At 57.8% G+C, this 20,659-nt stretch overlaps 2 protein-coding genes across 6 annotated transcripts; one reads left to right on the forward strand and one right to left on the reverse strand.

Annotated features, from left to right (window-relative positions):
- Nucleotides 1-780: 780 nt before the first annotated feature.
- On the reverse strand, nucleotides 781-11,658 carry PRR3 (proline rich 3). Of its 4 annotated transcripts, XM_066359961.1 has the most exons (8): nucleotides 11,507-11,658; nucleotides 10,781-10,843; nucleotides 7,799-7,981; nucleotides 7,121-7,411; nucleotides 3,003-6,622; nucleotides 2,480-2,539; nucleotides 1,553-2,086; nucleotides 781-1,114 (listed from the first exon to the last, which is right to left on the reverse strand). In XM_066359961.1, exons 1-5 carry the CDS (start codon nucleotides 11,649-11,651, stop codon nucleotides 6,516-6,518), a joined length of 789 nt encoding a protein of 262 aa, XP_066216058.1. In that variant the 5' UTR covers nucleotides 11,652-11,658; the 3' UTR covers nucleotides 781-1,114; nucleotides 1,553-2,086; nucleotides 2,480-2,539; nucleotides 3,003-6,515. The 4 variants fall into 4 exon arrangements, with proteins under 4 accessions (XP_066216058.1, XP_066216059.1, XP_066216060.1 ...); XM_066359962.1 differs by lacking the exon at nucleotides 2,480-2,539 and having other exon boundaries at nucleotides 1,553-1,722; XM_066359963.1 differs by lacking the exons at nucleotides 1,553-2,086; nucleotides 2,480-2,539.
- Nucleotides 11,659-11,785: 127 nt separating this feature from the next.
- On the forward strand, nucleotides 11,786-20,659 carry GNL1 (G protein nucleolar 1 (putative)). Of its 2 annotated transcripts, none has more exons than XM_066359944.1 (13): nucleotides 11,786-11,917; nucleotides 12,377-12,861; nucleotides 13,293-13,458; nucleotides 13,979-14,115; nucleotides 14,470-14,621; nucleotides 14,723-14,794; nucleotides 15,465-15,672; nucleotides 15,804-15,899; nucleotides 16,365-16,559; nucleotides 19,077-19,255; nucleotides 19,379-19,541; nucleotides 19,834-19,974; nucleotides 20,307-20,659. In XM_066359944.1, exons 2-13 carry the CDS (start codon nucleotides 12,789-12,791, stop codon nucleotides 20,555-20,557), a joined length of 1,833 nt encoding a protein of 610 aa, XP_066216041.1. In that variant the 5' UTR covers nucleotides 11,786-11,917; nucleotides 12,377-12,788; the 3' UTR covers nucleotides 20,558-20,659. The 2 variants fall into 2 exon arrangements, with proteins under 2 accessions (XP_066216041.1, XP_066216040.1); XM_066359943.1 differs by lacking the exon at nucleotides 11,786-11,917 and adding an exon at nucleotides 12,012-12,110.

Here is a 20,659-nt window from a genome sequence, read left to right on the forward strand (position 1 = left end):
CAAAGTATAGAATGGTGACAATAATTCCAGTGCCATGCGGACTTTTCCTGTGGGGAACTTTCCTGGACTCCTGCTCCCTGTGACAGCTCCTAACAGACTGAACTGTGGTTGGGTTGCATTTTTCAGGGATTTGGCATGGTGATGGGGCCAACTTGGACTTGGTGAACATGTTAAGGACACTACTCTTTTAGGGATTCTTGCTGTATTGGCCAAGAGTTTGCTTAAAGGCTTTTAATCACTGTAAAAAAAAAAAAATAGAGGACTGGATGAAGATGGGGCACATATACACCATGGTATACTATTCAGCTAGGAGAAATGACGACATCGGATCACTTGCAGCGGAATGGTGGATTCTTGGTAGCATTGTGTGGGGTGAAATGGGCAAATCAGAAAAAAACAGGAACTGCAGGATTCCATACATTGGTGGGACATAGAAGCGAGACTAAGAGGCATGGACGGGAGTGTGGTGGTTACAGGGGGTGGGGGGAGGGAAGGAGGAAGAGGGGGAGGGGGAGGGGTACAGAGAGAACTGGATGGAGGGTGGCAGAGGACGATCTCTCTTCGGGTGAAGGGTATGCAACAGAACTAAATGACAAGATAACCTGGAAATTTTTTCTTTGAATGTATGTACCCTGATTTATTGATGTCACCCCATTAAAATAAAAATTTATTAAAAAAAAAAAAAAAAAGGCCTCCAAATTGAAAAGAAAGAAGCAAAACCGGTCTCTATTTGCAAATGACATATTATATACAGAAAACCCTAAAGAATGCATGGAAAGATGTTAGTCTAAGTCTATTCAGAAAAGTTTCAGGATACAAAGTGAATATTTAAAAAAAGAATCCGTTGGTGTTGCTGGAGGTGAGCAGAGACGCACAGGTCTGCGCTGGGAAGGGTCCTCAGGTCACCTGACGGAACTGGCGGCTACTCTCGACGAAAAGGGAAGTCACTACAACAGTCCGAGCAGAGAGGTCACCCGACCTGGCCTGTATTTTAAGAGGATGACGGTGGCTGCTGTGCTGAGAACAGGCTGAGGGGCGGGGGGTCCAGCAGAATGGCCAAAGCAGGGAGACTCGGAGACGCTGATACTAGTGGAGGTGGCGAGAGGGCCGATTTCTAGCCATATTAGAAAAAAAAGAGCCAGTGTATTCGGGTTAATGAATTAGATGCCAGATATGACAAAAAAAAGCTAAGGATGACTCCAAGGTAAACTGAGCAACTAGAAAGAGGAGTTGCTATCAACTGAGACTTTAAAACATATCCTGTATCTGCCCACTTCTCTCTACCTCTATCCCAGAACAAGCCATCTTACCCACGGACCACAGAAGTGGCCTGTGGCCTCCTAACTGGCCTCCCTGCTGTCACTCCTTGAGTCTACCCTTCAACCAGTAGTTAACAAACGTAAATCATTTGCTCAAATCAGAGTAAAATTCAAATGCCGTGCTTTCGCTTACAGCAGGGGTCCCCAAACTTTTTACACAGGGGGCCAGTTCACTGTCCCTCAGACGGTTGGAGGGCCGAACTATAAAAAACAACAACTATGAACAGCCTGACCAGGCGGTGGCGCAGTGGATAGAGCGTCGGACTGGGATGCAGAAGATCCAGGTTCGAGACCCCGAGGTCGCCAGCTTGAGCGCAGGCTCATCTGGTTTGAGCAAAAGCTCACCAGCTTGAGCCCAAGGTCGCTGGCTCAAGCAAGGGGTCACTCGCGGTCTGCTGAAGGCCTGCGGTTAAGGCACGTATGAAACGGCAATCAACGAACAACCAAAGTGTTGCAACACGCAACAAAAAACTAATGATTGATGCTTCTCATCTCTCCAGTTCCTGTCTGTCCCGGTCTATCCCTCTCTCTCTCTCTAGTCTATCCTTCTGATTCTGTCTCTGTAAAAAAACAAAAAGGGAACAAATACAATATTTAAAATAAAGAACAAGTAAATTTAAATCAACAAACTGACCAGTATTTCAATGGGAACTATAGGCCTGCTTTTGGCTAATGAGATGGTCAATCTCCGGTTCCATATTTGTCACTGCTAGCCATAACAAGTGATATGATGCGCTTCGGGAGCTGTGATGCGTGCGTCCACGTCACTGGAAGTAGTACTGTAGATGAGCGGCGCTTTGCAGTGCCACCATATACAGTAAGTACTCTCACTGACCACCAATGAAAGAGGTGCCCCTTCCGGAAGTGTGACAGGGGCTGATAAATGGCCTCAGGGAGCCGTAGTTTGGGGACCCCTGGCTTACAGAGCTGTTATAAACTGGCCCATTAAACTTCCTGGATTTCATCTTCTAGTCTAGCCACTCTGGCCTTCTATGCAGTCATTTCTGCCTCAGGGCCTTTGCCCCTGCTGTTCTATGCCCAGAATGCATTTTCCCCAGAGTTTTGGGCACTATTTGCATGTTACCTCCTCAAAGCAGCCCTATGTGTGGTATCGACTGGCTCTCCCCACCTGTCCCTCACTTTCTCCGTAGAGCACTTACTACTTCAGATGACATCACACGTCCTGCTGTCCATCATCCTCAATAGACTGTAAGCACCACCTATGGGCAAGGATTTTGTCTTTTTCAGTGACGCCCCCATTCCAGCCCCTAAAACAGGGCCCGGCTCAGAGAAGGCACTAAAGTACTCATCGGATGAAGGAACATGAGGCATAACCGCGAGTCCGCAGGAAGCACTTCGCACGGCGCCTGGCACAGAACGGGTAACCAGAGGACGTGGCACTGAGCCCTCTCCCCGCCTCTCCCCTCCTGTGTCCTCAGCCAGCTCGTCCTTGTCCATCCTGACTTGGCCCTCGTGTCAGCTTTCCTCCAGGCTGAGTTCTGGGCCCTCTCCTGTTCCCACCAGACATTCTCCTGCCAGGTGACTTCAGCTACGGATTCCTGAGCAAAGCGTTTCCTGACCACCACACGTCTCCAGTAGCCCCCCGACTGCTACTAATACCCCACTAATTTTCTTTATGTCATTAATCACATGTAATTGTTCACTTATTTGAGAAAAACTGACCTGGACAACTGGGAAACGGCCTGACACTAAGAGCGAGGCGTGGTGTGGCCAAGAGGTGGCTTGGCTCTCACAGCTGGGCCACGGTGCTCACCACTGTCAACCTCGCAGTACACCACTGGCCGGCAGAGTCCTTCTCAGAAGTGGCCGAGACAAAGCTCATAATCTCGTCTGAGCTCGGACAAGAGCAAGGTCACCGTGTGAGCCACCGACACTAAACAGCCCCCTCCTGGCTACAGTGAGTGACAGCTGCTCTTTATTTTACGGACCCAGTTACAGCTTCGACTGCTCCATCCCTCCTTCCTTCCAGATTTAGGATCTGCCACCGTCGGGCTGCCCCACTTCCTGCAGCTCCCCGGTTTCCCTGCTCCCTGAAAATCACCTAACGTAGACCCCAATCCCACCATTCCAAACCTCGTGTTCAGCCTACCCCATTTTCACCTGTTCAAAGTCCAACCTTTCGCTGGGCGCAGGGCTGCCTGCATTCTTTTCTAAGCCTCCCTGGCAACTAGGTCGGCCACAGGACCGCGCTGGCCAGAGGCATGGGAAGAGTTGTTAGCTTTGAGGGAACTGCCCCCAACACAGCTGGGGTCCTCTGCCCTTCCTCCATCCTCAGGCTTGGAGCTTGGATGAGTCACCTGGACTAGGACGAGGAGGAAATGACCCCAGGAGCTGTGGAGCTGAATTCCGGGGGTAGGTAACATCAAAGGCCTTGCAGTGGCATGACTGCCCCATGTGCCGCCCACCTCTTTTCTTACAGAGACAAAGACTCAGAGAGAGGGATAGACAGAGACAGGAACAGAGTGACGAGAAGCATCAATCATCAGTTTTTTGTTGTGGCACTTCAGTTGTCCATTGATTGCTTTCTCATATGTGCCTTGTCTGGGCGGCTACAGCAGACCAAGTAACCCCTTGCTCAAGCCAGATGAGCCCACACTCAAGCTGGTGACCTCGGGGTCTCAAACCTGGGTCCTCCACATCCCAGTCCGATGCTCTATCCACTGCGCCACCGCCTGGTCAGGCTGTCCACTTCTTGACGTGCGAGAGAAGTCAAGTTCTATTTTGCTTTAAGACTGTTTGCTTTCTCTTCCAGTTGAACTGAAAGCCACAGGCCATGGTGGGCGCTTCATATTTCCAGAGTATACATCCATGTTCGTGGCTTCAACCTCCACCTGTGCGCAGATAACTCAGATCTATGCCTCTAGTTTTCATCTGAATCCCAAACCTGTGTATTCAACTACCTGCTGGCTAGCTCCCCTTGGATGTCTACAAGAGGCAGCCCAGACACACCATTTCAAAGGAAATCAGCGCATCCTGTTTGTCCCAACGTCTCTTTAAATGGCACTTACATAAGCCAGCTACCCCCGAGAAACCTAAGGTACTTTCACTTTGACCTCTTCATTTCCAAAAGTCCACTTTTCTCCAACTCCATGACCGACCTCAGTGCCCCCACGTGACTGCCCTGGGGTACGGAGGTAATAGTCTAACCCCACCTCCAAACCCAGCCTGCTCCTGCACCGAGTCCTTCTTTTAGCAAACCCTGCTGGATCACTCTGCCCCCTGACCCCCAGCGTGTCCTCGAGCCTGCCTCAGCTGTCACCTTCCAAGGTCCCCTCGACCTCCCACTGCCCCTCCACCACACCGAATTCCTTTACAGCGCCGACAGGTGCCTCTGTGCGCAGGCCTGGGGTTTTCTGACGAACCTGCCCTGCCCTGTGGACTCTCAATTCACTGGTTTCGGTGTTCAGTTCTCGCTGGTGCCTGGCACCACGGGCCCACGGGCACCTGCAGATCTCTACTGAGACGGCTTTGTCGTTACTACTCCATTAACATCAAACCTATATACACAGGTAAAGGGCTTAACAATTACTCCATGGACTCCCAGCTCTTCTTTTCTCCTACGAAACTCGACCCTTGAACACCAGGCAGCCCCGTCTGGCTCAGCATCTCTCTTGGCCACACTGTGCGTGAACTACACACACAGCTGCGACCAGAGCCTCACCTGCACCTGCACTGGCGGCTGGAACACAGGGATTCAAGAAATGCTTGTTTCCACTGCATTTATTACTAATATAAAAAACGGTAATAGGAAAAACCCAACAACTCATTTTCAGTTCTCCAACCGCTCATCCCTCCGCCCTGCCCACACGCCTCCCGACCCATGTCCTCGGGGCCAGCTCAGAACGGAGCCTGTTCACGGCTGTTTTCACAGAAAACCAGTGCCGGGGGTGTGGGGCAGGCGGCCGGACAGGACGACAGTGCTGTCCAGCTTCCACCCAACAACAGGCCGGGTGGAGACTCGGAACTCCCAAGGGGCTGCGGCCACACAGGACGCAGTCTAACTACAACGGGCCGCAGAGACGGGGCAGGCGCGCCGGGGCTTCAGAGGGCATCTCACGGGCGCGTCAGGCCAGAGAAACCGACACCGGGAGTGGGGAGGCCGGGGAGCCGGCGTGTGGGACGCTTCACACCTCTCCCAGGCCGGGAGGCGGGGGGTCCTAGGGGCACCCAGAGCCTTGCTCGTTTTGGCAGAAATACGCTAGTGTTGGGAAGCCACAAAAATGCCACGGACACCGAGAAAGGCTACGAGGGGACGCACGTTTCACAAAGCACAGGGTTCACAGACCACAGCGTGGGGACCATGCTACTGACGGCGAGACCACAACATCCAGAAGCAGGGAGAGCGGCCTCTCAGGAGGTGACTGTCCCGGCCGCCCAGACGGGACCCAGGCCGACAGCCGGGCGCTTCCCAGAGCGGCTGCCAACCCCGGGGGAGGGGACCACCTGCAAGAAGGACCTCGGCGGGAAGGGGAAAAGAAGGGAAAGGCAGGGCAGGGCAGGGCAGGGCAGGGAAAGGCAGGGCAGGGAAAGGCAGGGCAGGGCAGGGCAGGGCAATGCAGGGAAGGGCAGGGCAGGGAAAGGCAGGGCAGGGCAGGGCTGGGAAGGGCAGGGCAGGGAAAGGCAGGGCAGGGAAAGGCAGGGCAGGGCAGGGCAGGGCAGGGCAGGGCAGGGAAAGGCAGGGCAGGGCAGGGCAGGGCAGGGCAGGGCAGGGCTGGGAAGGGCAGGGCAGGGAAAGGCAGGGCAGGGCAGGGAAAGGCAGGGCAGGGAAAGGCAGGGCAGGGCAGGGAAAGGCAGGGCAGGGCAGGGCTGGGAACCGCTCCAGGGCTCAGGAACCAAGGCCATCCCGGGGGCTGGGTGGACAGACGCACGGGGAACAGCACCAAGTGTCCTGGTCAGCAGGCGGCTGGTGAGGGGGAAGAGGACCCAGGAGCAGGTGAGGGAGCAAAGACGGGGTCCTACAGGCGGCTCTCTGGAGGCTGATCAGGAGTGCGCACTATGCACCAGTGATGAAACACAGCTCTGGACCCCAATGGGGGACGTGGTGGGCGGGGGCGGGCGTCACGGACTGAGGGTGGTGGGTGGCACAGCCTCTCAGCAGCCGTCACAGGGCCACAGGGAGGTCTACGGCCGCGAGGTCACGGCCGCCTCCTTCCGGCCTGGACGGGAGGCGCAGTCTCACAGAGGAGGTCCGTTGACGCCCGGGTGGTAGAAGGCACAGAGGTCCTCGTAGCGACAGTGGCCCTTTTTGGCAAAGTGTCGGCAGACAGGGCGGTCCGATTTGTCTGTGAACAAATTATAACCGGGTAGTTTACTTTTAATTTTTTTTTAATATTTATTCATTTTAGAGAAGAGAGGGAGAGACAGAGGGGGAGAGAGAGAGAGAGAGAGAGAGGAGAGACAGAGAGAGAGAGAGAAGGAGGGGAGGAGCTGGAAGCATCAACTCCCATATGTGCCTTGACCAGGCAAGCCCAGGGTTTCAAACCGGCGACCTCAGCATTTCCAGGTCGACGCTTTATCCACTGCGCCACCGGGCAGTTTAAAAGGTGATAAGACAGAAAACAAATGCAAGAGGAGGCAGAGATGGAGACGGCGGTCAGACTTCCTATCCCGTACCATTTCCAGATACTTGAGTGCGGCCGTCTCTCTCCGGAAAAGAAACACATTCAGGGCTGTTCCCACCTCACAGGTTCAGAGGACAGCCCAAGGGAGAAGAGTCGCGGTCACTCGGGCAGTGGCAGGTATTAAGTGTACACAGGCACAGATAAATAAATGGACCTCACCTTCCATAATCTGGGGCTCATCCGTGGGTGGGCCGGTGTTCCTGGCAAGCGACCAGCTTTTGAGCCTTCGAGGATGTCTCTGTTCTTTGTGAAGGCCCCCCCTGGGGGGACCACCATGGCCTGGCCCAGGAAAAGGAGGCTCAGCATTGGACCCCCACCAACCACGACCATATGGGCCGGACCTGGGGCCTGAGCCTCCCCAAGCCGGGCCTCTACCCCGGGGAGGAGGTGGGAGACTCAGCAGTGGGGGAATCATCAGCCCCCTTGATCCGGGAGGACCTCTCTGAAGAGCTAGAGAAAGAGAGAGAGAGAGAGAGAGAGAGAGAGAGAGAACCATGGAAAGTGGTCAATGGCCAGCTTCTCCTGATCCAGAAGCCCTCATTTCTTTTTTTTACTTCTTATTGAAGAACAGTCTACACACAATAAACACACCAACTTCCAGTCCTAGAGGATATGTGTACGCTCCATTTTACCACCAAAGCACACAGGTGTGTTTCCACCACCCAGGCGGAGGGACAGAACCTCACTCAACACTGCAGAAGGCCCCTCCCCCCACATGCCCCCCGCCCCCCGCCTCCCCCTGCCTCCTCCCAGAGGTCACCGCTGTCCTGCCGGTGCACCAGCACCGTCCTAGGCTAGCTTTGGCCCGTTTTGGGACTTGGCAAAGTGGAATCATACAGTCTGCATTCTTTTGTGTCTGGCTCCTGTCGCCCAACATCATGTTGGTGAGATTCATCCAGGTTGCCTGCAGCAGCAGCTCGTTGGTTCTCATTGCGGTGTAGTATCCCATTGCATGCACACACAACAACTTATTTATCCATTCTACCGAGGCGGGGCCTGTGGGTGGACTCCAGAATGGGGCTATAACGAAAAACGCTGCCGTGAACATCTTTGTACACGTCTTGGTTAACACAGGTATGCATTTCTCGAGTCTATCCCTAGCGGAGGTCTTACCAGGTCCTAGAGTATATAATATACATACATATGCACGCTCAATCTTCATAGACAACCCAACCTTTTCCAAGGTGGCCGCACCAACTCACACCCCCCAGCAGTTTGTTCCACGGCCTTGACAACACTGGGTGGCCTCCCTCTCCTTCCCTTTGCCATTGAGGGTGAAAAGTGGGTGGTTGTTTTTTTGTTTTGTTTTGTTTTTTTATTTTTATTTTATTTATTCATTTTAGAGAGGAGAGAGAGAGACAGAGAGACAGAGAGAGAGGAGAGAGACAGGGGGGAGGAGCTGGAAGCATCAACTCCCATATGTGCCCTGACCAGGCAAGCCCAGGGTTTCGAACCGGCGACCTCAGCATTTCCAGGTTGACGCTTTATCCACTGCGCCACCACAGGCCAGGCATGGGTGGTTGTTCTTTTAAAGTTGTGGTAAGACATGCCACGTAAAACTTGCTGTCTTTACTATTTGTAAGTGTACATCTCAGTGGTGTTAAGTCAATTCATGTGGTTGTGGCAACAGATTTGCAGAATGTTTTTTTTTTCATCTCGCAAACCTGAAACTCTTACAGCTACTAAACAATTCTCCCCCCTCCCCCCGCCCCAAACTGAGCCCCAGCGACCACCATGTCACTTGGTGTCTATGAATTTACTATGTCCTTTAGATTCCTGAGAGGAGACTGATTCATTTCATTTAGCACAATGCCCTCCAGGGTTATCTATGCTGTAGCATGATGTGACAAGATTTTATTTCGGGGGCTGAATAATAGTCCGCTGTGTGAATAAACCATGTTTTGTTTTTTCATCTGTTAACAGACATTTCAATTGCTTTCATCTCTTGGCTATTGTGAATAGGGCTGCTATGAATGCGGGTGTGCAAATAAATATCTCTTCAAGATCCTGCTTTCTGCCTGACCAGGTGGTGGCACAGTGGATAGAGCGTCGGACTGGGATGCGGAGGACCCAGGTTCAAGACCCCAAGGTTGCCAGCTTGAGTGTGGGCTTATTTGATTAGAGCAAAAGCTCACCAGCTTGGACCCAAGGTCGCTGGCTCGAGCAAGGGGTTTCTCGGTCTGCTGAAGGCCTGCGGTCAAGGCACATATGAGAAAGCAATCAATGAACAAGCAGTGATTTTCAACCTTTGTTTCTCACACGCTCATAAACTAATTACTAAAGAAAAAGGGGCCCTGACCTCCTCTTCTTCAGTAACTAGTGTATTTGTGCCGTGAGATGAAAATGGTTGTATTTAGTCAGGGGCACTGACCTTAGTAATTAGTGTGTTTGTGCCATGAAAAAAAAAGGTTGAAAATCACTGAACTAAAGGTGTCGCAACAAAAAAACTGATGATTGATGCTTCTCATTTCTCTCCGTTCCTGTCTGTCTGTCCCTATCTATCCCTCTCTCTGACTCTCTCTCTGTCCCTGAAAAAAAAAAAAAAAAGATCTTGCTTTCTATTCTTTTGGATATTGCTGGATTGTATGTAGTTCTAGTTTTAATGTTTTTCAGGAACCTCCATACTGTTTTCCATAGTGGCTGTGTCATTTTACAATCCCAGCAACAGGGTACAAGCACTTCAATTTCAAAGAGGTATGTTTCTGTCTTGCATTTATTTATGGATTGATGACTTTCTTGTTTACAGTTTTTTGGCCGTTAGATTTTGGGTTTGTTTTCCCAATGTCTATTTTGTTGATTTTTACAGAGAGAAGAAGAGCGAGAGAAAAGGACAGAAACATCAATCTGTCCCTGTAGGTGCCCTGACCGGGGATCGAACTGGCGACCTCTGTGCTTTGGGATGAGGCTCCAACCCACCAAGCTGTCCAGCAAGGCTAGATTTTGTTCTTTGTGAGACGCTATTCCAGTGTTTTGCCCATTTTTTTTAACAGGTTGTCTAGAAGAGTTTTTTATATATTCTAGATATGAGCTCTTTATTAGTTATGTTTGTTGCAAGTATTTTCTACTCTATTGTAAATGTCTCAATGGTGTCATTTGACAGATTGAAGTTTATATTTTCTCATGCAGTTCGGCTTACAAATCCTTCGTTTAGGGGCAGTGTGAGTTTCCTGTACAAGAACACTTGTCCACTCTAAGACCATGAAATGCATTTATTTCCTAACTATTCCTTGACCTTTTACACATAAATCTACAGACCACCTGGAATTGATGTTTCTATATGGCATGAATAATTAAATTTCATCCCCCCCAAGAATATCCAATAAATCCAACATCATTTACTGAGAAGATCACTATTTCTGTTCCCTCTTTGTCATAAATGAAATGTCCAAATTTCGTGTGGGCCTGTTAGTGGACCCTTCATGCCTTCTACGCCTGTCCTTGAGCCAATACCACGCCACGACTAGCTTTACAGCAAGTCTCGATATTCAGAGCAAGCCTCTAATCTAAATATCACTTCAAGACTGTCTTTGCCATCTTTCACCCTGATCCCTTGCATCTCCACATAATAATGCAGAATGTTTATTTCCACACACAAAAAAAAACATACAGATTACAACCGGGAATGCACTGAATCTACAGATCAATTTGGGATGAACTGACATTTTTTACATTAAGTTTTGCAATCTGTGAATACACAGCATCTCCCCGTTTAGGTACTGAGTCCCCGATCTTTTGATTGTAAATCCTTCCGGGTTTTAGTCCCTCCCTTGCTCCCTTCTCCAGGACCTAATGAAAGGATTAGGGCCCCTTCCTCCTCACCTGACTTGGGGTCACCAGGTTTTCCATTGGCCCAGGGGTGAGGACCCAGAAGGCTGGGTGGTCCTAAGAGTAGACATGAAAATCTGGTCATTAGAATGAAACTAAAGGACTGATATAACCCTTGTTCTTACTCATCTCGTAAGCCGCCAACAAGTAAAACTAGGTTTGTCCTTAGCAGTGTTAGGGGTTTTCACCCCATCTATCTGCTCTTTCCTCTGCAAAAGTTTTCAGGAATCGCAAAGACAGTGGAGACTCGGTCGAGGGGAATAATGCGGGAGGAATACCTACAATTTTGTCTTTCCGTGACCGCTGTCGCTCCCCCAAAATGCAGAGGCAATCCAACCCCTCTCTTTAACTGCGGGCCAAGCAGAGAGCCCCCGCCCCCAGTAGTTTAGAGAAAAATACACTTCCACCTTCCCTGCGAACGCCTGGTCACAAATGGTTACTCTAGTCATTGCAACCCCTCTAGGGCCCCTCTTCCCGGCCGTCCTGCGGCTGCGTACACGAGCTCTTCACCCTCTGCTCCCCGGTCTTCTTTAGAAAGGTTTAGGGGGCCCGATTGAAATGAAGGATTCAGGTAGGTGCGTCCCTGCAGGGCTCCGCTCCCCCGCCCAGCGCGTACGCGATCCCTCCTCCCGTCGGCGCCCCCTCCCCCGCACCTCGTCCCCGACGCCGTCGCCCCACTGGCTGACAGCCATGTGCACACACTCCTCCCGGGCTCCTCACCTATAGAGCTCCCATCTTCTTCGTCTCCAGCCTCTTCCGGTTTGGGCAGTAGAGGCTGCTGCTGTTGCTCCGGCGGCGGCGGCGGCAGTGCTGGCGGCGGCTGCTGCTGCTGCTGCTGCTGATTCTGCTTCTTCCGTCTCGGCATCGTGGTTGCGGCAATGGCTGCAGCGGGATTTGGAGGGCAGTGAGGAAGGGGCACGCTGGGATGCCGTTTCCGCTTCCGGGGGCGGAACTTCCGGGAGGCCGTGGGAGCTGTTTTGTGCGGCTCTTTCTCAAGTCGGCAGCCCCGTCTGGGTCTCAGCCGGGCACAGCGGCCATCTCAGATCTCCCCTTCGCCGCGTTCCTATGCAAATGCCTTAGAAATGTCTCCCTTCTCCCCTCGCTGAGAAAACGCCACGACGGCCTTGCAGGGTACGATAGAGTCGTGAGGCTCTCGGGCTAGAAAGGTCAAGAGGGGAGGGCTGTCGCGCTCTAAGGTCGCCACATCCGGCCTCTCGGTTACTATGGCAACAGCTGCAGGAACAACTCCGTGACCTCTGACCCCCAAAGGGTCGGTGTCACGCCTGGCTTTCCCTCCGCGCGCCCGCGCTCGTCCTTGTGATCGGTAAACCGGCTGCTTCTCATCCTTCCCACTGGGAACTGGGGTCCCGGCAGAGTCGCGCCCGGGACGCTTCACCCCGCCACCGCGGCTCTGGACCGGGGACCCTACCCACACTAGAACGCAGCGACCGGGCTGCACCCCCTACCCCCCGGGCGCGCGGTCTCGGCCCACTCGGGTCAAGTTGGGAGGAGCGGGGGAAGCCGTTGCGCGTGTCCCCACGCCCTTCTCCCCGGTGGACACACCCGCCTCCCTCTGCACCGCCCCTCCAGGTGAGTGGTAGCTGCTCCGAGGTGCGCACGGTGGTGATGACATGCGTCCCCCCGCGTCCGAGCGCGAGGTGGTAGCGTCCGTGACGAAGCGAGCCCCGGTCCTCCCACGCGCGCCGCCTGCCTCGCCGCGGCCGTTGCGCCCTCCCGTTGCCGCCGGCCCTCACGTGCGGGGAAGCCGCCGCACATCATCTCGCCTCGCTCCCGGAGGGAAGTGACGGTCCTCCCCACGCCCGCCCGCTCGCTTCCCAGCGCGGCCACTGGGCCGAGTCGGCCGCGCCCGCCCGCTGACGTCACCGCCGAGCCCCGCCCCGCCGAGGGTCCCGGGCCCGGGCGGCGGGGCTGCGCCGGGAGGGGGAGTCAGTTGAGGCGGCGGGAGCCCGGCGGAGGGCGGGCCGGGGGACTGGTCCGGGCCATGCCGAGGAAGAAGCCGTTCAGCGTGAAGCAGAAGAAGAAGCAGTTGCAGGACAAGCGGGAGCGGAAGCGAGGTCAGTGCCGGAGCGCGAGGAGGGGGCGGGGCTCGGGCTCCCGCACATCTGGGAGGAGGGGAGTGCCGGCCGCTCCTCTGGGGGGCGTGGGAGGAGGTGGTGGCCGCGCGCCCACGCGTGCGGGCGGCTGCGGAGGGGAATCTCCCACCCCGGCACCCCTACGTGAAAGGGGTGGGGAAGGATGGAGAGTTGGGGGAAGGGAATCCCTCCAGCTCGAACGGGCGCCGTCCCTGCAGATCCCTGGAGGAGGAGGACGAGGAGGCGTGACTAACCCCCTGCGCCTCCTGGAGGGTCCTGAGCAGGGTGGCTGGGAGGGTCGGACCTCAAAAAGAAGTGGGGTGAGGTGAGGGGGAGCCAGGCTTACCGGTGGGGGGGATCTTTTGGCCGCTAGAGAGCCAGCCAGCCCTGGCGTCACCGGCTCCTCCCTGCAGGGCTTCAAGATGGGCTGCGATCCAGTTCCAACAGCCGCAGCGGGAGCCGGGAGCGGAGGGAGGAGCAGACCGACACCTCGGACGGGGAGTCTGTGACCCATCACATCCGTAGGCTCAACCAGCAGCCTTCCCAGGGGCTGGGCCCGCGAGGCTATGACCCAAATCGGTGAGAGTGGGCCTTCCCCCCCTCCCAGGAAGTCAGAGCTTTGGGGGAAAGTCGGCGGCGGCTGTTGGAAGCTTGAAACTGGAGGTGGTGGGGCTGGGATGCCCCGGTTCTTCCTGGGCCTGCAGGGAGCGGGCGCGGGCTCAGGCCACAGTCTTCCCTTGCGGATAGGATAGGCTGGAGAGACTTTGGCTTTTAGAAGGGTGAGAATCAGAGGCTTAGGCTTAAGGTCAGTTGAGGCCCTCGGTGCAGAAGTAAATAGTGGGCCCCTTGTCATTAGAAAAAAGTGTTAAGTCGGGGTTTTGCGGGCCCGCTCAGAAGTCTGGGCTCAGGGCGCACACCTGGTGCGCCGGCCGTTGCATCCGCCTCTGGTGAGAATATTGCGTGGAAGGCGGACTTGGGGGAGGGCCGACTCAGAGAGGAGGCAGACAGTCTTGGGGAGAAGCTTAGCGAAGTCATCTGCACAAGAGGGCAGTTTGTGGCCACAGGATTGTGGTGGAATCCGTGGTCCCGGTCCTGTTAGATACCGGCTGCATTTTGAGCGGGACAGCCGGGAGGAGGTGGAGAAGAGGAAGAGAGCAGCCCGGGAGCACGTGCTGCAGCCGGTCAGCGCGGAGGCGCTGGAGCTGGACATCCGGGAGGTCTATCAGCCTGGTTCTGGTGAGTGCGCTCGCCAGCTGGCTGTTTGGGACGGGCACTGGGCCGGGGCGGGGCTCTTGCGGGGAGCAAAAGCTGACCCAGGAAGGAAGAGTCGGGGGTCTGCATCCTGGAGTCCTGCAACTATCCTCGGATTTACTTGGATTATTTCTTTTAATTCATTTTTGAGAGGGTAGAGAGGGGGAGAGAGAGATAGGGAAGGAGGGGAGAAACAGGAACTCCCCTGCATGCCTTGACCAGGCACACCGGGGGTTTTGAACCAGTGACTTCAGTATTCCAGGTCGGCGCTTTATCCACTTTGTCCACTGCACCAGCACAGGCCAGGCCGACTTGGGTTTATCTGTCTTGATTTCACAGTGCTGGACTTTCCCCGACGTCCCCCTTGGAGCTATGAGATGTCCAAGGAGCAGCTGATGAGCCAGGAGGAGCGGAGCTTCCAGGAGTATCTCGGGAAGATTCACGGGGCTTACACCTCAGAGAAGCTCAGCTACTTCGAGCACAACCTGGAGGTGAGGGTGGGGTAGGGGCAGGCGTGGGACATAGGGACCCCGGGTCAGGCAGCAAAGGGACCCTAGGCTGAGGTTGTCGTGTACCGACTTTGTCTTTTCAGACGTGGAGGCAACTGTGGCGAGTGTTAGAGATGTCTGACATCGTCCTGCTCATCACTGACGTCCGCCACCCAGTGAGGACCGGGATGGGGCCGGGCAGGCTGCCGGGGGGGGGGGGGGGAGGTTCCTGCGGGGTCCGGGGTGGAGCCAGAGGGGTGTCCTTCCTTTCCCGTCTCTGCCCCGTGGTGGTGTCTGCAGTCAGGGACTCAGGCCTTGATCCGTCAGGGTCACAGCCCGTCACCTCTCTCCCGGCCCGCTGACCCTCCTCACTGTCACTGCCCTGATGAGAAGCTGCATATCCTCTCTCCCTGCCCAGGGGAGCTGAACCAGTAGACAGTCCCAGAGTGGAGGTCTGGGGGACTTCACGAAGACAGTCAGTCAGCACAGGACTCGCCGGAGTGCGGGTGGTGGTGAAGGCTCTAGACTCTGCTGCCGATGGCCCTTGTGTGACCCTGCCCTGCCCTGGAGGACACTTCACTGTTGTCCTCTGGCGGTAGAAAGGAGGTCTGTGAGGGACTTTTAGGTCGGAGGTCCTTAATGACTTGCATACACACCCCTACACAGATGCACCAGTGTTACTCAGCTGTGTTGTGTTTCTAGTTCAGTTTGGCCGGTTTACGCTTTGGCCCCAGAATCTGCTGCCGCCAAGGCCTTGTCTCCAAGCTGTGCCCGCTGAGGGGACGCCGGAGGCAGAGAGCTCTGGGCAGGGCTCCCAGTGTTCGTCCCTTCCCCACCCCGTCCCAGGTTGTGAACTTCCCACCAGCACTTTACGAGTACGTGACCGGAGAACTCGGGCTGGCCCTGGTGCTGGTCCTGAACAAGGTGGACCTGGCGCCGCCGGCTCTGGTGGTGGCCTGGAAGCACTACTTCCACCAGCACTTCCCGCAGCTGCACGTGGTCCTGTTCACCTCCTTCCCGCGGGACCCCCGCGTCCCGCTGGACCCGAGCAGCGGTGAGCCGGCACGGAGGAGGCCGCCAGGGGCAGGGGAGAGGCTGGTGGACAGGGCGTACCTGCTGGTGGCCCCGAGAAGGGCGGCCGGCACACGTGGGGTGTGCTGACACTTTTGTACCCTTGGCTCTCAGTCTTGAAGAAGAGTCGGAGGCGGGGCAGAGGCTGGACCCGGGCCCTGGGGCCGGAGCAGCTGCTGAGAGCCTGTGAAGCCATCACTGCGGGGAAAGGTGTGTGCCCCTTCGCGGGAGGTGTGGGGCCAGGTTCCTGTCACTCAGATGTGTGGAGGCCAGCCCCTCTATTAGAGGCACCGGCGGAGAGGCGGGGGGCGGGGGGGGGGGTAGAGCGCTGACCTGGTGGAGCCCGAGAGCAGCCGGTGGGCAGGGGGGGTAGAGCACTGACCTGGTGGAGCCCGAGAGCAGCCGGTGGGCAGGGGGGGATAGAGCGCTGACCTGGTGGAGCCCGAGAGCAGCCGGTGGGCAGGAGGCCTCCTGTAGCCGCCTTCTGGCTTCCCAGGACTTTCCAGAAACCTGGGACAGAGAAATGCACGTGACTCCAGGCCACGCCCCCGTGGGGGTGGGCGTGGTCAGCCCCAGAGGGCAGCGGTGACCTTGACATCAGCTGAGCTGTCCTAGTCCCTGTGCCATCCTATATGGTGGCGAGAACCTTCTTTCCTCTCCTCCTCCCCCGAGCAGTGGATCTGAGCAGCTGGAGGGAGAAGATCGCCCGGGATGTGGCCGGGGCCACCTGGGGCAGTGGCTCGGGCGAGGAGGAGGAAGAGGATGACGGGCCCGCGGTCCTGGTGGAGCAGCAGACCGACTCCGCGATGGAGCCCACTGGCCCAGCCCGAGAGCACTTCAAGGACGGAGTGGTGACCATCGGCTGTGTGGGTGAGGACGGGGCGGTGGCTGTCGGCCGTGTGGGTGAGGACGGGGTGGGTGAGGACGGGGCGGTGGCCGTCGGCCGTGTGGGTGAGGACGGGGCGGTGACCGTCGGCCGTGTGGGTGAGGACGGGGAGGTGACCGTCGGCCGTGTGGGTGAGGACGGGGAGGTGACCGTCGGCCGTGTGGGTGAGGAAGGGGTGGGTGAGGACGGGGCGGTGGCCGTCGGCCGTGTGGGTGAGGACGGGGCGGTGACCGTCGGCTGTGTGGGTGAGGAAGCGCCGGCCGTGCGGGGCGGCCTCCATGTCTGGAGAAGAGGGAGGCCCTTCAGGTCTGGTTGGGCTGCAGGGTCCCCCGAGGCCGTCTGCCGCCCTAGAGGGGTGGTTCTGGCCCCGAGTCAGAGCCCGCCTCTTCTCAGGTGTTTCCTCACTCCAAGTCTTAGGCACTCTGTTTTTCTTTTTAAATTTAGGAACAATTTAATAGAATGACATTAATCGATACGAGTATATAGGTTTCAGGTGAACGTTTTTTTTTTTTTTTGGTGACAGAGACAGAGAGAGGGACAGAGAGACGGAGAGAGATGAGAAGCATCAAGTTTTCGTTGCAGCACCTTAGTTGTTCATTGGTTGCTTTTTCATATGTGCCTTGACCGTGGGGCTGCAGCCGAGCGAGTGTCCCTTGCTTGAGCCAGCGACCTTGGGGTTGTGTTGACCACCCTGCACTCAAGCTGACGAACCCACGCTCTAACCCGCGACCTCAGGGTTTCAGACCCGGGCCCTCAGCACCCGGGGGCTGTGCTCTACCCACTGTGCCAGGTCGGTCAGGATGAGAATAGACAAGTCTCTGAAGGAGTTTCCCTGTGAAGGGAGCAGGGAAGTGGGACTGGGGGCTGTCTGAGGAGGTGGCTGTCTCCCTCCCTCTGGGTCGTGAGGGGCGCAGTCAGCACGGGCGCCCCTCTGCCTGCCGCAGTCCGCGCCGGGAGCAGGCGCTGAACGGGCAGCGTTGTGTCTTACAGGGTTGGGGTTTTGCCGGGTGAGGAGAGGAGAGAAGAGGGGGACGGGGAGTCCAAGGCCTCGGACAGGGACTGGCTGCAGGGTGGGGTCATGGGTTGGGGTTTTGCCGGGTGAGGAGAGGAGAGAAGAGGGGGACGGGGAGTCCAAGGCCTCGGACAGGGACTGGCTGCAGGGTGGGGTCATGGGACCGAAGCTGGGACAGGAGTTGGGGGGTGGGCAGCGTTCCTGCGGGCGAGCCAGGGTCAGAGAGACTGATGTGGAGGGGTCAGCACACGTGGTCTGCAAGGTGGGGTAGCCGAGGTGGGTGGAGGAACAACTTCTGGACAGGACGTCGCCCGAGAGGCTGGAGGGCGGGACGGGGTCTGTGCAGGCGCTGAAGGCGGCCGGAACGGAGGTAGTGGTCACGAGAGCAGCAGCGAGGCTGGAGAATGGAGGACACTCCTGAGACGCGCCTGCCGGGGACAGTCCTCAGTCCACTGTGGGCACGGGGGTGCCAGGCTTCTCCCTGGAGAACGGAGGACACTCCTGAGACGCACCTGCTGGGGACAGTCCTCGGTCCACTGTGGGCACGGGCGGCGGGCTTCTCCCTGGAGAACGGAGGACACTCCTGAGACGCACCTGCCGGGGACAGTCCTCGGTCCACTGTGGGCACGGGGGTGCCGGGCTTCTCCCTGGAGAACGGAGGACACTCCTGAGACGCACCTGCCGGGGACAGTCCTCGGTCCACTGTGGGCACGGGGGTGCCGGGCTTCTCCCTGGAGAACGGAGGACACTCCTGAGACGCACCTGCTGGGGACAGTCCTCGGTCCACTGTGGGCACGGGGGCGCCGGGCTTCTCCCTGGAGAACGGAGGACACTCCTGAGACGCTCCTGCCGGGGACAGTCCTCGGTCCCCTGTGGGCACGGGGGTGCCGGGCTTCTCCCTGGAGAACGGAGGACACTCCTGAGACGCGCCTGCCAGGGACAGTCCTCAGTCCACTGTGGGCACGGGGGCGCCAGGCTTCTCCCTGGAGAACGGAGGACACTCCTGAGACGCACCTGCTGGGGACAGTCCTCGGTCCACTGTGGGCACGGGCAGCGGGCTTCTCCCTGGAGAACGGAGGACACTCCTGAGACGCTCCTGCCGGGGACAGTCCTCGGTCCCTGTGGGCACGGGGTGCCTGGCTTCTCCCTGGAGAACGGAGGACACTCCTGAGACGCCTGCCAGGGACAGTCCTCGGTCCCCTGTGGGCACGGGCGGCGGGCTCGTGGGTGTCCCGTCTCGTCCTGACCATCCGAGGTTGGCGGTAGCTGTGCTGTAAGTCGGGGAACCGGAGGCTCAGAAGGTTCGGTCGTGGAGCCAGTACGTGGGGCGGCCAGGACTCGACCTCGGTGGCCCGGAGCCTGGTCTGGGGCTGGCTGCGTCCGGCTGCTCCCTCGTTTCTGAGCCTCCGTGCCCGCTCGCCTGCGGGCACAGCAGAGTGAGAACCAGTCAAACAGACCGGTCAGCCGTCACCCTCCTCGCTGCCCCCAGGTTTCCCCAACGTGGGCAAGTCCTCGCTCATCAACGGGCTGGTGGGGCGGAAGGTTGTCAGCGTCTCCAGGACCCCGGGCCACACCCGCTACTTTCAGACCTACTTCCTGACGCCCTCGGTGAAGCTGTGCGACTGCCCGGGCCTCATCTTCCCGTCCCTGCTGCCCAGGCAGCTGCAGGTGAGGGCGGGGCGGGGCGGGGCGGGGGGTGGGGTAGGGGGTGGAGGGGGCCAGGGGGTGGCCGGTGGGGGGGGACGGGAGGGCGGGGGCAAGGAGGTGCTGAGGGCTCTTGTCCCCCCTCAGGTCCTGGCGGGGATCTACCCCATCGCCCAGATCCAGGAGCCCTACACTGCGGTGGGCTACCTGGCCTCCCGAGTCCCTGTGCAGGTCCTGCTCCGCCTGCGCCACCCAGAGGCCCAGGACCCCTCTGTGGAACACGCCTGGTGTGCCTGGGACATCTGTGAGGGTGGGTCCCGTGTGCCCACCCCCTCCCTCTGCCCTCTGCCCTCTGTCCTGACCCCGGTGCCCTCAGCGGCTCTGCCATCCACCCAGCAGCTGGCCTCTTACCCTGAGGTTCCTGTCGTGGGGCAGCCAGACCTCCAGCCTGGAAGGTCCTGGGGGAGCTGGAAGGGACTGAGAGGGCAGCGGGCTCAGGGGCTCCTCTCCCCATCCAGCCTGGAAGGTCCTGGGGGAGCTGGAAGGGACTGTGAGGGCAGTGGGTTCAGGGGCTCCTCTCCCGTCACCCTCTCCCCCTCCAGCCTGGGCAGAGAAGCGTGGTTACAAGACGGCCAAGGCGGCGCGGAACGACGTGTACCGAGCGGCCAACAGCCTCCTGCGGCTGGCGCTGGACGGGCGCCTGAGCCTGTGCTTCCAGCCCCCCGGCTACAGCAGACAGAGAGGTCGGCCCCGCGTGTCCCCGGCCCTGCTGTCTGTGGGCAGGGGTGTGGGGGTGGCCGCCCCGAGCCGGTGGACCTGGGTTCCGCACCTGTCGGCCAGCTCGGTGTCACTGAGTGTCTCTGAGGCCAGTTCCTGATCTGAAGCGCCAGGGCCCCTGGCAGGGTGGTGACAGAGCCTGGGGCATGTGTGTGCCCGGCACCCGGGAGGCCGAATGCATGCGTGCGTGCCGGCCAGGGGCGTCCGAAACTCCTGTTCTTTGTCTGAGCCTCCGCCCCCCTCCCTCTGGCTCTGGTTCCTCGTCCAGACTCTTCTTTTTCTTGTTCTGGCTCCTCAGGCACCTGGGAGTCCCATCCGGAGACCGTGGAGCTGGTGGCTTTGCAGGGCAGGGTGGGGCCGGCTGGTGACGAGGAGGAGGAGGAAGAGGAGGAGGAGGAAGAGTTGAGCAGCTCCTGTGAGGAGGAGGGAGAGGAGGACCGGGATGCAGATGAGGAGGGCGAAGGGGACGAGGACACCCCGACCTCAGCCCCCGGGGCTGGCCTGGCCTCGCGGAACCCTTACGCCCTGCTGGCCGAGGACCAGTGCTGAGGCCGCGCCCCAAGCCGCCGTCCCTTCTGTTGTCTTTGCTTTCGGACTGAGGGTGTCTGCCTTCTGCCCCCCCCACTGTGAATAAAGATTGTCTGCTTTGTA

Source organism: Saccopteryx leptura, chromosome 1, assembly GCF_036850995.1.
Source record: "Saccopteryx leptura isolate mSacLep1 chromosome 1, mSacLep1_pri_phased_curated, whole genome shotgun sequence".
Lineage (NCBI taxonomy): Eukaryota > Metazoa > Chordata > Mammalia > Chiroptera > Emballonuridae > Saccopteryx > Saccopteryx leptura.

Bases quoted from the DNA above. Each gene is read 5' to 3' on its own strand.
- PRR3 (XM_066359963.1), bottom strand. From the start codon at position 11,651: ATGCCGAGACGGAAGAAGCAGAATCAGCAGCAGCAGCAGCAGCAGCCG. The intron at 7,412-7,798 runs GTATGATTCCAC...CTCTTTCTCTAG, and splicing joins GACACAAAAGAATGCAGACT to CTCTTCAGAGAGGTCCTCCC. The intron at 6,623-7,120 runs GTGAGGTCCATT...ATTTGTTCACAG, and splicing joins TGAGCCCCAGATTATGGAAG to ACAAATCGGACCGCCCTGTC.
- GNL1 (XM_066359944.1), top strand. From the start codon at position 12,789: ATGCCGAGGAAGAAGCCGTTCAGCGTGAAGCAGAAGAAGAAGCAGTTG. The intron at 14,116-14,469 runs GTGAGTGCGCTC...TTGATTTCACAG, and splicing joins GGTCTATCAGCCTGGTTCTG to TGCTGGACTTTCCCCGACGT. The intron at 16,560-19,076 runs GTGAGGACGGGG...CGCTGCCCCCAG, and splicing joins GGTGACCATCGGCTGTGTGG to GTTTCCCCAACGTGGGCAAG.